Here is a 13,947-nt window from a genome sequence, read left to right on the forward strand (position 1 = left end):
CTCCCTGCAGTGTTGCAGGAGCCAGTGCAAAGGATTCTAAGGTGGGAAGAGCTGAAAGGGTGATGGGAGCTGGCTCGCAGGATTCTGGAAAGGTGGTGGGATGGGGGCCCAAGAGATATGCCAGCACCTGGGGCTCACCTCTTTCATCCTTGTAGCTCTTCTTGTAGGTGGTCAGGAAGTCTTTGAACAGTGAGATCAGCGGGACGGATGCATTCTAGGGACACGGAAGCAAGCGACTTAGAGACCTGGAAGGCTGGAGGTGGTATCTCAGTGGCTGATGCTGGAAGATGTGCCATCTGCCAAGGCCAGGTGAGTGCCTGGCTGTAGGGGGTGCTATAGACCCATTCTCAGTCTCCTCCTGCAGCAGGTCTGTCTCTGGAGCATTGCAGGAGGTCAGCCTTAGGGCTGGTAACCAGAGGAGGTGCCATGCTGAGGCACAGCATAGGGGCAGGGTGGCAAGGGGGTGGAGCCAGAGGCCAGGGCAGTGGCATGGGGGAAGGTACGAAGCAGCATATCATGGGAGGGGACTGGAGAAATGCAACCCAGAGGAGTACCCCTGCCCCAGGTGACATACCCCCCTAATCCAGGCCACACCCCCTGCCCTACCCTGGGAGCAAGAGGCCTCATGTGTCCTAGTTCAAGCCCAACACACTCTCCCCACATGAGTTACCATCACTAGAACAGAGACTGGGGCCCCTCAAGGGACAGGACAAACTGGGCTAGAGAGGAGGAGTGATGCAGCCAGCCACCCACCTGGGAAAGGGCCTCCAAGCGAACTGGCTCTTCTGGTGTCTTTGCATGAGTCGGCTCCTCTGGCTCCAGGGGGGCTGCACTTTGGACCTTCTCTGATGGCTCTAAACACAAGAGGAGGCAGTAGCGAGTGCTGCAGGTAGCCCCGATGCAGTTACTGTATAGATCTCATATGCCTCGGGAGAATGAGGGCCAGTGCCCATCTTCTTCACGCCCAACAGCAGGGGTGGCCAACCTGGGGCTCCGGAGCCACGTGCGGCTCTTCAGAAGTTAATATGCGGCTCCTTGTCTAGGCATCAACTCCAGGGCTGGAGCTACAGATGCCAATTTTCCAATGTGCCAGGGGGTGCTCACTGCTCAACCCCTGGCTCTGCCACAGGCCCTGCCCCGACTCCACCCCTTTCCGCCCCCTCCCCTGGGCCTGCCATGCCCTTGCTCCTTCCCCCTCCCCCCCAGAGCCTCCTGCACACCACAAAACAGCTGATTGGGAGGTGTGGGGAGGGAGGGAGGGAGGGGGAGGCGCTGATCGGCAGGGCAGCCGGTGGGCGAGAGGCGCTGGGAGCGGAGCAGCCGATGCGGGGCTGCTGACATATTACTGTGGCTCTTTGGCAATGTACATTGGTAAATTCTGGCTCCTTCTCAGGCTCAGGTTGGCCACCCCTGCCCAACAGCCTCTATTGCTTGTGCTAAAGGAGATCTCCCTTGGCTAGCAAGAGTAGCAGGTCCCTTATCCTGTTGGTAGCCACTGGAGGGCACATTCACTGTTCTAGAGTCCCAGATTGGAAGGCCAGATGGGACCATTGTGGTCATCCACTCTGACCTCCTGCATAGCCTAGGCCAGAGGACCTCCGACGGCCCTTCCTGCCTGCAGCTCATATCTGGTGGCTGAGCTAGAGCATAGATTTAGAGATGCACCCAATCCCTAAAAACTCGCAGGGACAGGTTGGATTCTTCATCACTTGGACAGTTGTTCCAATAGTTAAACCCCACCCTGTTAAAAATATGTACCTCGTTGCTAGCCTGAACTTGTCCAGCTTCAGTTCTCAGCCTTTGGGTCTCAATCTGCCTCTCTCTGCTGAACTGATGAGCCCTCTGCTCTCCAAACTCTCCTCCCTGGGGACACGCTTACAGCCTGAGTTCAACTCACATCTTCCTCTTTAAGGCTCTAAGAAGCTCAGTCTATGCACAAAACTTGTATTGCTTTAACTATACCAGTCTAGTTAATGTGGTACAACCCTCTCCATGTGCATGCAGTTATATTGGGATAGATGTGCTTATGTCAGTACAGCTATTCCAGTACAGGAAGGGGAATAAGCTATTCTGGTAAAAGCTCCTTTACCCCAGGAAACGGCATCCACACTAGGGCTGGATAGATATCACTAGGTTAGTGAAACATTGTCTATGTTATACAGAACCACTAACTGGCACAGCTATACCAGGACAAAACAGGAGTCTACAGCAGGCCTCAGTCTCTAACTCCAGGCAGGTTTTCCAGAACTGGAATCATTCAAGCCAGAAGCTGGACAAATTCAGACTGGAAATGGGAATCATAGATTCATAGATATTTAGGTCAGAAGGGACCATTATGATCATCTAGTCTGACCTCCTGCACAACGCAGGCCACAGAATTTCACCCACCACTCCTAAAAAAAACACCTCACACCTATATCTGTGCTATTAAACTACGATTTGAGGACTTCAAAGACTTCAAAGAGCAGAGAATCCTCCAGCAAGTGACCCGTGCCCCATGCTACAGAAGAAGGCGAAAAACCTCCAGGGCCTTCCAATCTGCCCTGGAGGAAAATTCCTTCCCGACCCCAAATATGGCGATCAGCTAAACCCTGAGCATATGGGCAAGATTCATCAGCCAGATACTACAGAAAATTCTTTCCCGGGTAACTCGGATCTTACCCCATCTAATAACCCATTGGGCCTATTTACCATGAATATTTAATTACCAAAACCATGTTATCCCATCATACCATCTCCTCCATAAACTTATCGAGTTTAATCTTAAAGCAAGATAGATCTTTTGCCTCCACTGCTTCCCTCGGAAGGCTATTCCAAAACTTCACTCCTCTGATGGTTAGAAACCTTCGTCTAATTTCTAATCTGAATTTCCTAGTGGCCAGTTTATATCCATTTGTTCTTGTGTCCACATTGGTACTGAGTTTAAATAATTCCTCTCCCTCTCTGGTATTTATACCTCTGATATATTTATAGAGAGCAATCATATCTCCCCTCAACCTTCTTTTAGTTAGGCTAAACAAGCCAAGCTCCCTGAGTCTCCTTTCATAAGACAAGTTTTCCATTCCTCGGATCATCCTAGTAGCCCTTCTCTGTACCTGTTCCAGTTTGAATTCATCCTTCTTAAACATGGGAGACCAGAACTGCACACAGTATTCCAGGTGAGGTCTCACCAGTGCCTTGTATAACGGTACTAAAACCTCCTTATCCCTACTGGAAATACCTCTCCTGATGCATCCCAAGACCGCATTAGTTTTTTTCACAGCCATATCACATTGGCAGCTCATAGTCATCCTATGATCAACCAATACTCCAAGGTCCTTCTCCTCCTCCGTTACTTCTAATTGATGCGTCCCTAGCTTATAACTAAAATTCTTGTTATTAATCCCTAAATGCATGACCTTACACTTCTCACTATTAAATTTCATCCTATTCCTATTACTCCAGTTTACAAGGTCATCCAGATCCTCCTGTAGGGTATCCCTGTCCTTCTCTAAATTAGCAATACCTCCCAACTTTGTATCATCCGCAAACTTTATTAGCACACTCCCACTTTTTGTGCCCAGGTCAGTAATAAAAAGATTAAATAAGATTGGTCCCAAAACCGATCCTTGAGGAACTCCACTGGTAACCTCCCTCCAGCCTGACAGTTCACCTTTCAGTAGGACCCGTTGTAGTCTCCCCTTTAACCAATTCCCTATCCACCTTTGAATTTTCCTATTGATGCCCATCTTATCCAATTTAACTAATAATTCCCCATGTGGCACGGTATCAAACGCCTTACTAAAATCTAGGTAAATTAGATCTACTGCGTTTCCTTTGTCTAAAAAATCTGTTACTTTCTCAAAGAAGGAGATCAGGTTGGTTTGGCACGATCTACCTTTTGTCACATTTTTACCCATGAGGGGAATTAGTCATCAGAACAACAGACCAAGGGCTGGGGTAGATCCTCCACCACTAGGAATGTTTAAATCAAGATGGGATGTTATTCTAAAAGCTCTGCTCTAGTTCAGCCAGGAATTAATTCAGGGCTGGCCTATGGCCTGTATTATGCAGGAGGTTGGACTAGATGCTCACAGTGGTTCCTTCTGGCCTTAGAACGGATGAATATTGTGGCTCTTCTCTGAACCCTTTCCAAAGCTGTCACCATCTTTTTCACAGTTCGTCAGCCAATCTGGATGCAGTGTCCCAGGAGTGGTCTCACCAATGCAGGGATCGCTGATATGCAGCCACTTCTGGGATGAGACAAGGCAGCTCTGCAACAGTGCACAGCAATGCTACGGAGCAGGTGAGGTGGGGAGGACAGGACAGCTGATGGAATCCACAAGGGGGAATTTAGGTCAACAGAGTGGAAGCACCCGAGCTGGAGTCTGGCCAGGAGATTGGATTAACAGCCAGCTATTTGGGAAAGTGCCAAAGGACTCTTTAATGGCCAGAAGTGGATTAAAGCTTTCATAACCAGCTCCTTCCACACCGGAAATACACGGCAAGTGGCCGTGTGCAGGTGGTGGAGGGGTGTGGCTTTGATTCCAGACTTAATGCTCTTGTTTACATTCTAGTCAGGATCCTTTAAAGGGATGACACCCATGCAGACCCGCCATACCAGCTGGACGACATTCCTGCTTCACCAGCCTCTTCCTGTTCATCCATGGCTGACTCCAGACCTCAAAGTGACAAGACTTCCAGGAGACAGAGAGAAAAACAGGCCTTGCCTCAGAATTTCATAAATGAACAGTACAGAAACCTGCCCGGAGGCAGCAGGGATGAGTGGACTGGCAGGGAGTGGTGATGGTGGTGGTGGATTCTGTTCCTGACTCTGGGAGGACGGTGGGGTCTGCTGGGTTAGAACAGAAGGGCCGGGAGAGTCAGGACTCCTGGGTTCTACTCTTACTTCTGCTCCTAACATGTGATGCTGGGGAAGCCCCTCAGCTGTACTCTGTAAAATGGGGCCAGTGTTTCCCTAACTCTTGGATGGGGTGCATGTGTCTTAACTTATTTGTAAAATGCTCTGAGACTCTCAGCTGAAAGGATGCCAGAGAAGAGCAGAATCACTTCTCACTCCACAGCCCTCTCCTTCCAACCAACAGGCTGCACCCGAGTTACTCAGCTGATCCTCCACTAATGAAAGCTATGAAAAGATCCTCTAGTTACAGCGTGTTTGGGTTAATGCCAGGTCACAAGACAACGAATGAGAGGATTCAGCAGACAGAGGCCTGGCTCATGGGACAATGACTGGAGAGTCTGACACAGGACAAACACAGACCAGCAGGTTGCTTACAATGTAACCGGACTCCTGGGTTCTGTGTTAGTAACGTCCCTGTTTAGTTTCAGAGCCATCTCCCAGAGCCTCAGCTCCACTGCCTGCTTGTGACACCCCATTTTAATACTTGAAGAAGCTGGCGCTGGTTTGCATGTACATACACATGTGCCCTTGCTTCTGATTTCAACCAGTAGAAGACAATCCGCTGTGTGTCTTAGCCCCCATTCTATAAACACCAGGAGCAATTCTCCTGGAGATCAAGCAGTAGTGATGCTGCTTCTGAAATAGGAAGATCCAGCTCTATCCTGCCACTGCTACGAAGCCCCCCCAGTTTCTCCAGTTCTCCCACTCTGACCCGAAGGAATGTGTTTGCCTGTAAGAGTGGCATGTGCACAGGACATGGGGGGGGGGCACCCACAGAGTTCTGCCCCCATCATGCTTTGGGAACAACATCCCTTTCTAGAATCCCAATCAGGAATCGGAAAAGTCCAATCCCTAAACACCACCCCACATCCCAGATGAGACTTCCCAATGTGTCCACTCACTGGGATCGTAACTGTCTGCCTTCTCTTAAAACAGAGCCTCAAAGACTACAGATCCCAGGATGCCATGCTCAACAATAAGTGCCCTCCACTTGAATCAAGATGAAGCAAGGTATGCTGGGAGCTGCAGTACCATTAGCCATACCATCATACCTGTTCCATTTAATGCAAATTAAGTGTATCCTTTGGGCTCCTACCCAGTTGGAGATGTGACCCTCCTGGAGTTACTGGGGGAAGGAGAAAGGCAGTGATTCATAATATCTCTGCCCAGATTCTGCTCTCTGTGATATCAGTAAAAAGAAAAGGAGTACTTGTGGCACCTTAGAGACTAACCAATTTATTTGAGCATAAGCTTTCGTGATGCATCTGATGAAGTGAGCTGTAGCTCACGAAAGCTTATGCTCAAATAAATTGGTTAGTCTCTAAGGTGCCACAAGTACTCCTTTTCCTTTTGCGAATACAGACTAACACGGCTGCTACTCTGAAACCTGTGATATCAGTGTAAATCCACAATCACCCCATGAAAATCAGTGAGCTGAATCCACACTTACCCTGGTGCACAGAGATCAGATCAGAATCTGGCCATAATCCCACAGAGGTCAGTGATGTGACATTAGAGTCACACCAGTTTAATTGACCTATTAAGAGTGGGAGGATCTGATTAAGGGGACCCTGTGATGAAAAAGGATTTTTCTGTAATATATTTATGGCCCTTATGTGTGCCTCAGTTTCCTCTACGTTTTGTATGGCTGCCCAGTGGGGGGGCGCGGGGGGGGGGGAGGACTGTCTGTCTAAGCCTGAATGGGCATTAAAAAGGACTGGCCGAGGATGACCCCGTATCAACTGAGAATCCGAGAAGCCAGTGGCAAATCTGGTCACCAGGACACTGACACCTAATAACCAATTACCCAGAGGGAGATGGATTTCCTCACCTCTCAGCAGGGAAGCTGAGCAAGATCACCCCAGCTCCAGAACAAAGGACTGGGAAGGTGGAGGGATAGGAACTGGCTTCTGGATGGAGTCTGGGCTCTCACCTTGGAGCTAATCAAGGACATCGACAGAGAGAGAGAGAGAGCCAGCCTGAACCTGGAGTTCGCTACAGCTTGCTGGGCTCTGTGCTGGCCAGAATGGACCGGGACTAGGCTTTGACCTTCATTTCTCTGTGCTAACCTAAGGACGACCTACGTGGTGTTCCAGCTGACTAATAAACCCGACTGTTTTGACAACAGTTTGAGTGTCGCTGCAAAGGCTGGGTGAGGAACATTAACAAGTCTCTACCAGGAGTCTCTCTCAGCCGGACTCACTGAAGAGAGATTACAGCAGGAAGCAGGAGTGCTGGAGGTGGTGAGACACGCCCCCCCGCCCCCCCCCCCCGTTGGGGATCTGGTACACTGAGGTGGTTCCTCCAAGAGGCTGTGCCAAAGCTGGGGGTGTAGCGCCAAGCGGGTGGAGCTGTGACAGACCCAAAACAAAACCACAACCCAGCACCTGGTCCTTACTATTTGCTCCGGCTCCGCTGAATTTTCACAGATGTCGGCATCCTGGTTTGTGAATCCATACTGGCTGCATGGTGACTTCAGCAGGGTCACATCCAGATAGTACTTGATCCCATTCACCACCTGCAAGCAGAGCACAGTTCTCAGGTAGGCAGAGCATGGCACCATCTGCTCCATTACTGCAGACCCCAGCCTAGAACTTAGCATGCAGTGACAATAAATGGGGAACTGGTGAAAGACAGAACACCAGGGTTTGCCTGTGTCCAGCAGCCTTGATAAAGATTCCCCTCTATATTCATTACAGCCAAGTTCTGGCTCATCTCTACAGCAAGGGATGCTACAGGGATCTTGTTGGGACAAACTTGGGTTCAGATTTCATAGCTTATTTATTATACAGGTGAATATAAAGCATTTTCATCATTTTGCAAAGCCAGACCGGGACCATTAGATCATCTACTCTGAATTCCTGTATAGCACAATTCAGAGAATATCACACAGTCACCCCTGTGTTAAGCCCAATAACTTGTGTTCAGCTAAAGCACCTTCCAGAAAGGCAGCCAGGTCTGGACTCTCAGACATTAAGAGATGGGGAATCCACCACTTCCCTTGAGAGTTTGTTCTGAGGGTTAATCTCTAATTGGTAAAAATTTGCATCTTATTTTTAATTGCAATGTGTCTGGTTTTAACTTCCAGCCACTGGTTTTTGTTCTGCCTTTCTCCACTAAAGAGCCCTTTAGTACCTAGGATTTTCTCCCTGTGAAGGTACTTTCACACCAGGATCAAGTCACCTTTTGATCATTTTGAGAAGCTAAACGGGCGGCACTCTTTAAGTTTCTCACTGTCAGGCATTTTTTTCCCAGCCCTCTTCTCTACATCCTCTCAATTTTTCAACATTCTTTCTAAAGTGTGGCCCCCACAATTGGACAAATTACTCCCGTACTGGTCTCATCAATGCTACATACAGAGGTAACATGCAATCAGAAAGTAATCTACCAGAAGCAGTTCTTTATAAAACTAAAGATCTCCCAGCACTGGTCTGAAGTTTGAGGGTAGACCTGTGCTAAATTTGCAGATTTTAAGCCAGGAGGGGACCACTATGATCAGGCAGGAGCCTGACACAGGACAGAGAAATTCACCCAGCGATTCCTGCATCCAGCCCAATAACGTGTGGTTGAATTGGAATGTAATTTTTAGACAGACCTCCAATATGCTAGCCAAACTTCAAAAGTGAAATTGACTAGAAACAAGAGTGAAACTGCCTGGTCTATTCCTCATTGTTCCCAGCACTAACGCAAAGGCATAAGTAAAATGGAATGTACCAACACAGTAGGGATGTAAAGACGGTAACTAGGTTATCTCCAAAAGATAGTCCTTTACTGGCCTAGCTGCGACTGACAGGGACACATGACGGTCCATTAGCAAGTTCTAAGGGTGTGTCAACACTGCAGCTGGGAGGTGTAATTCCCAGTGGGGGTAGGTGTACGTGCCCTAGCTACTAAAAGTGGCTAGCCACCAGAGTGCAATCCCATCTGAGATCCTAGGAACGTACCCCAGTTGCTAGTCCAAGCCATCGCTTGAGTACATACCTAGGATCGCCAACAGGATTGGATTTGGGCGGCTAGCCCAAACCACAGCCTGTGCCCCCACAGGCACGCTGCTATTTATGGCACGCTCGCTCAATCAGAGCTAGCCTGTGCACGTCTGCCTGGGCTGGGAGTTACACCTCCCCCTGCAGTGCAGACATACCCGAATAGGGTTTCCTCACCTCTCAAGTCTCCTGTAAGCTTAGAACGCTTTGCCCTATTTTGGGTTCCAATAACTGGTTTATTTGTAATGTGCAAAGGGTGTGGATAAATTATTGCATCTTCTTATTTACCAGCATCTGGAAGGGTTAATCATGTACTCTTCTACATGACTTCTTAAGTAGAAAGATGCAACATATTGTTAATTATGTTAGTTAATTCCTGCTGGTTACAAATCCAGACTAGCGGGTCTGACTCCTCAGTCACACCACTCTGGCACTGCAAAGGGATCTTAAAGTTATTATTTGTATTAGTGGAGCTCCTAGGAGCCCTGGCATAGAAGTAAACTGCCCCTTGAGAATATCTCCCGCACCAGTCAGGGTAGAGCTGGAGTGAGGGCTCTGCACTGACTCTGCTCCCAGCCCCCAGAGCAGAGGATGCGGTTGGAGCTCTCTGCACACTAGCTACTGTCACAGGGGGCCATGGGAAGCAAAGCATATATTATACCTAGTGCCAGACAGGCTCCTGCACCGCCCCAGGATGCTATGCCCTCTCTGCCCTGGAATGGGATGCCTCTGGCGCTGAAGGACCTAGAATGGAGTGCAAGATTGCAGGGGATGTGGGGGGTGTCTCCCCAGGGCTATCCTGAAAGAGAACCTTGCACCAGACTGGATCAGACCCAAAGTCTGTCTAGTTAAAATCCTGTTTCTGACAGTGGCCAGTGCCACATGCCTCAGAGGAAGGCACAAGAACCCCACAGTATGAAGATATGGGATAACGTCCCTTCACTCCATTAGCTCTCACCCTGGTCTCTAACAGAGATCGGCTTAAGCCCTGAAGCACAGGGTTTTATATCCCTTCCAAAATTATCATTATGTAGGACAACTGAATATTCCTGATATCCATATAAATGGCCAATCCCTTTCTGAATCTTGCTAAGTTCTTGACATCAATGACTTCCTGAGGCAAGTAGTTCCAAAGGATCATGACAGGGTGTGTGAAACATGTATTTTCTTTTATCAGCTTTTAAGTCAATAGAAACGTAGGACTGGAAGGGACCTCCTGGGTTATCAAGTCCAGTCCCCACTATCGCAGGCAACGCCCCATCTTAGAATCCAGTCCAAAACTTATCCAGCACCATCCTCAAACTAGCTGGGTTGTTTGCCCTGCACTGCTCCTATGGGGAGGTATTCCAGACCCTCCCTCCTCTGATGGGCACAAACCTTCTTCTCATTTCCAGCCTCAGTTGATTCCTGGCCAGTTTATCCCAATTTGTTCTTCTGCCAACATTGTCCTTTAGCTTCAATAGCTCTTCTCCCTCTGTGGAGTTTCCCCCACTGTACCTAGACAGAGCAACCAGATCCCCTCTCAGCCTTTGCCTGGCCAGGCTAAACTAATCCAAGCTCTTTCAGTCTCCACTCATAAAATCAGCTTTCCATGCCCCTGATCATGAGCCTGGGAGCCCTTCTCTGTACCAGGCCAATCTGAATTCATCTTTGTTGAACATGAGTGACCAGAACAAAATGGAACAAGGCATTCCAGATGACGCCTTGCCAGTGTCTTGTACAATGGCATTCATACTTTCCTATCTCAACTGAAAAGACTGCCTGATGCATCAGATTAGTTCTCCCTCCATTAGAGTATCTGGGTTTCAGATTAATTTTCCTCTCACATGTTAGCTGCAGATCTCCATGAAAAAGCTCATTTTTCTAACATGAATTACTGTTTTGTATTATTTCTGTTCTCAACAGTATTTCCAGCTGATCCCACTATTAGAATCTTCTGCAAATTTCGTTCATGTGCTATTTCTCCTGAATCATCAAGTTAAATAGAGCCATGCCCTATGGTACTAATTAGGCACCTCCCCAACTCGAACACCTTCCTGTTTATCTCTTTAGTCTCTTAGAGAATGTCTAGCACACATGACTGTGCTCTGATCCCAGCCAAATTGAATTAATTTTTCAATTAGGATGTTGCGAGAGACTGCAGCAAGTGTTTTCGTAACATTCCAACCTATGGCAGGATTCTCCATGTGTCCATTTGTTTAGTTATGGAAACAACCACATTTATCTGGGCAGGATGATTCTTTATAAACCTTTTGCTCACAAATCTGTTACTCTCTCTACAGAGGTTCTAATTGTTTCCTTCCCGTTACTGTACTAAGAAGGAAAGTCAGATTCACAGGGTGGTAACTGCCCTTAGAAACACACATAAGTAATCATACAAATTAGTAATTCCTCCCAATCCACATAACCCAGTTTATGGCCCCAGTTCACATAATCTAGTCCACAGCCCCTTATCTATTCCATATAACCCAATTTCCACCTCCCACAGTCCTTTTGCCCTGTACGCCTGTCTATAACCTCTAACTCAGTCCATATAACTCAAACGACACTGCCAGTACTTTTACTGTATATTCTAGTCTTTATCCCCAGGCTATACCCTCTTATAGCCCAAGCTATACCCCAGCATATCAACTACAACCCCAAGGACCCATATATCTCAGGGCTTGTCTACATTTAAAACATGACAGCAGCACAGATGCGCCACTGTAGCGCTTCAGTGTAGATGCTACCTACGCCGATGGGGTTCTCCCGTTGGTGTATGTAATCCACCTCCCCGAGAAGCGGTAGCTAGGTTGATGGAAGAATTCTTCTGTCGACCTAGCGTGGTCTACACAGAGACTTAGGGCATGGATTTGTCACACCCCTGACCCACGTAGTTAAGATGACCTAATTTTCTAGCACAGACCAGGCCCAGGTATGAGTCGGCAATCCCTATTCCTTTTGTCATTGCCAAATCCTCTAACCCAGTCCATGCCCCCCAGCCCCTTTGCCCTGTATCCCCGTCCATGTAACCCAATATACCCTTTGCCCTGTATGATCAATGTGTATACCCTCAAGTCTACAACTCAAGCCAGAGCCTTTAGCCATATAACCACACTGTGACCCCCACCGCAGTCCACATAACCCAGGCCAGACCCCACTAGTCCTTGTACACAATACTCCAGCCCATATGTCCCAGCCTTTCCCTCCGCACCCCATCGCCATGCCCTGGTCTATATAACTCATACCCCATCCACCCAGTCCATGCCCCCAGCCACTCTGCCCTGTACCCTGTCCAGTCCAAACCCCTGCGCAGCCGACGCCGTGGCCTTACGACGCAGCTTGCAGTCCTGCACCGCAGCACAGACCAGATCCCTCCCCAGCCTGGCTCTCATCGCCCGGTGCGTGACTGCAAACACGGACCACAGTCCGTTCTCCCCATCCCCAGCCAGGCTGCCGGATACCCCCGGTCCGGCCCTGGCCCGGCACACGCACCGCGTTCCACCCGGCCCCGCACCCCGGCCCCGCACCTGGGCCTGCGCCCGCCGGATGACCCCTAGCCGGGCCGGCCCCCCGCGCTGCTCCGCTGCCCGGCTGTAGCTCTCCAGGGCGAAGCGAGCCGCCTCCAGGGCCGCAGGGTCCAGGGCAGCCTCCAGCGCCCGCAGCGCCCCGGCTCCCGGAGCAGCCCCCAGCGCCGCGGGCAGCACGAGCCCGACTAGCCCCAGCGGCAGCAGCATCCCGGCCGCGGAATGAGCGCCGCCTCCGCGTGGGGCCCACATATGGGCTGCGGGGCGGGGCGTCCGCTGCCATAGAGACGGGCCCGCCCCCTCTAGGCAGCCAGGAGGACTGAGCCCCAACCATCCATTCCCTTCATGCGCTGCTGTCCCCCACCCTACGTGGATCCCCTCGGGGCTCTATACTCCAGGGGCCCTAAGCATCCTACCTACACCCCTAGAGGCTGCTTCCTTCTAGGGACCAGAATGAGCCCCACTTCTGCTATGTGTCATGAGCCCTACATGGCTACAGCTAGCTGAGATTCCCTCTCAGTGCTTGATGACAGTCCCCTGCTTAAAAAAAAAACAAAAAAAAAACAAACACTAAACATGCCTAGTTTTTTTAACCTTTCCTCATAGGTTTTCTAAGCCTTGGGCCTCTCTCTCCAGTTTGTCCACATCTTTCCTAAGATTCCTCAGTGCTAAGTAGAGCAGGACAATTACCTCCCATATTTTACTTACATTACTCCTGCTAACACATCCCAGAATATTAAGACTTTTTTGCAGCTTAATCACATTGTTGACTCATGTCCAATTTGTAATCCGCTCATCTCTAGATCCTTTTCAGCAGTACAACCACCTAGCCGGCTCTTCCCCATCGTGCATTGGTTCATTTGGTTTTGACTTTCTAAGCACTCTTTGCACTTGTCTTTACTTTTGTCTTGATTTCAGACAAATTCTTTGTCAAGGTAGTTTTAAGTTCTAATCCTGTCTCCTACATGAGCTGTCTGAACTACCTTAGGTACCAGGGCCCACCCACACCATCTGAGGATTGAGCACCTGCAGAGCAGAAGTGATGATGTTGGCCAGAGCTTCTGCCAGTCTTCCCAATACAATAGGTGGCTCTTGGCTGCCAAGACACTTTCCTGTGATAAGATTTTTCTGCCCCACGGAATTTGTCCACATCTGGAATGTGCATTCCCAGTGTAATATTCAACCATAGGGAGATGTGACAGCTCCAAGCAGGCTTAGATGACAGTGGAAGGTGACTCCTTCCAGTACTACTTTGGCTTTTACCATTGCTACCACCAGATGAAGTGTGGCAAGTTACTGGTTCACAGCCTGCCCCCCCTCAAAAATGGGACAAGCCTTCTGTGATGGGGTATATAAACTCCATTGTCACAGCCACTAAGGGGTTAAGGGGCAGAATAGCTAAGTGGGTGACCAGCAACATTTGGATATGGGCTGCATCCCAGGCAGGGAGCACATCTGTCTGAGAGGCTGAGGACTACCTTGCGTCAGGCAGCAAACTGGGAGGAAGTTGCCCAAGATGCTGGACCAGAAACCCCAAGGACTAGGGTAACACTGCCAG

The 13,947-nt window shown here is 49.3% G+C and overlaps 1 protein-coding gene across 1 annotated transcript in view; it reads right to left on the reverse strand.

The window, feature by feature from the left end:
- The window catches only part of CTSF (cathepsin F), a 22,774-nt gene extending 10,175 nt beyond the window's left edge, over positions 1–12,599 (reverse strand). The window contains exons 1-5 of the mRNA XM_074957847.1: positions 12,393–12,599; positions 7,299–7,418; positions 4,601–4,676; positions 754–854; positions 139–214 (exon numbers count right to left, since the gene is read on the reverse strand). Of these exons, the coding sequence (XP_074813948.1) occupies positions 139–214; positions 754–854; positions 4,601–4,676; positions 7,299–7,418; positions 12,393–12,599 (580 nt within the window). The remainder of the gene's footprint in view (positions 1–138; positions 215–753; positions 855–4,600; positions 4,677–7,298; positions 7,419–12,392) is intronic.
- Positions 12,600–13,947: the final 1,348 nt, after the last annotated feature.

Source organism: Natator depressus, chromosome 7 (genome assembly GCF_965152275.1).
Source record: "Natator depressus isolate rNatDep1 chromosome 7, rNatDep2.hap1, whole genome shotgun sequence".
Taxonomy (NCBI): Eukaryota; Metazoa; Chordata; order Testudines; family Cheloniidae; genus Natator; species Natator depressus.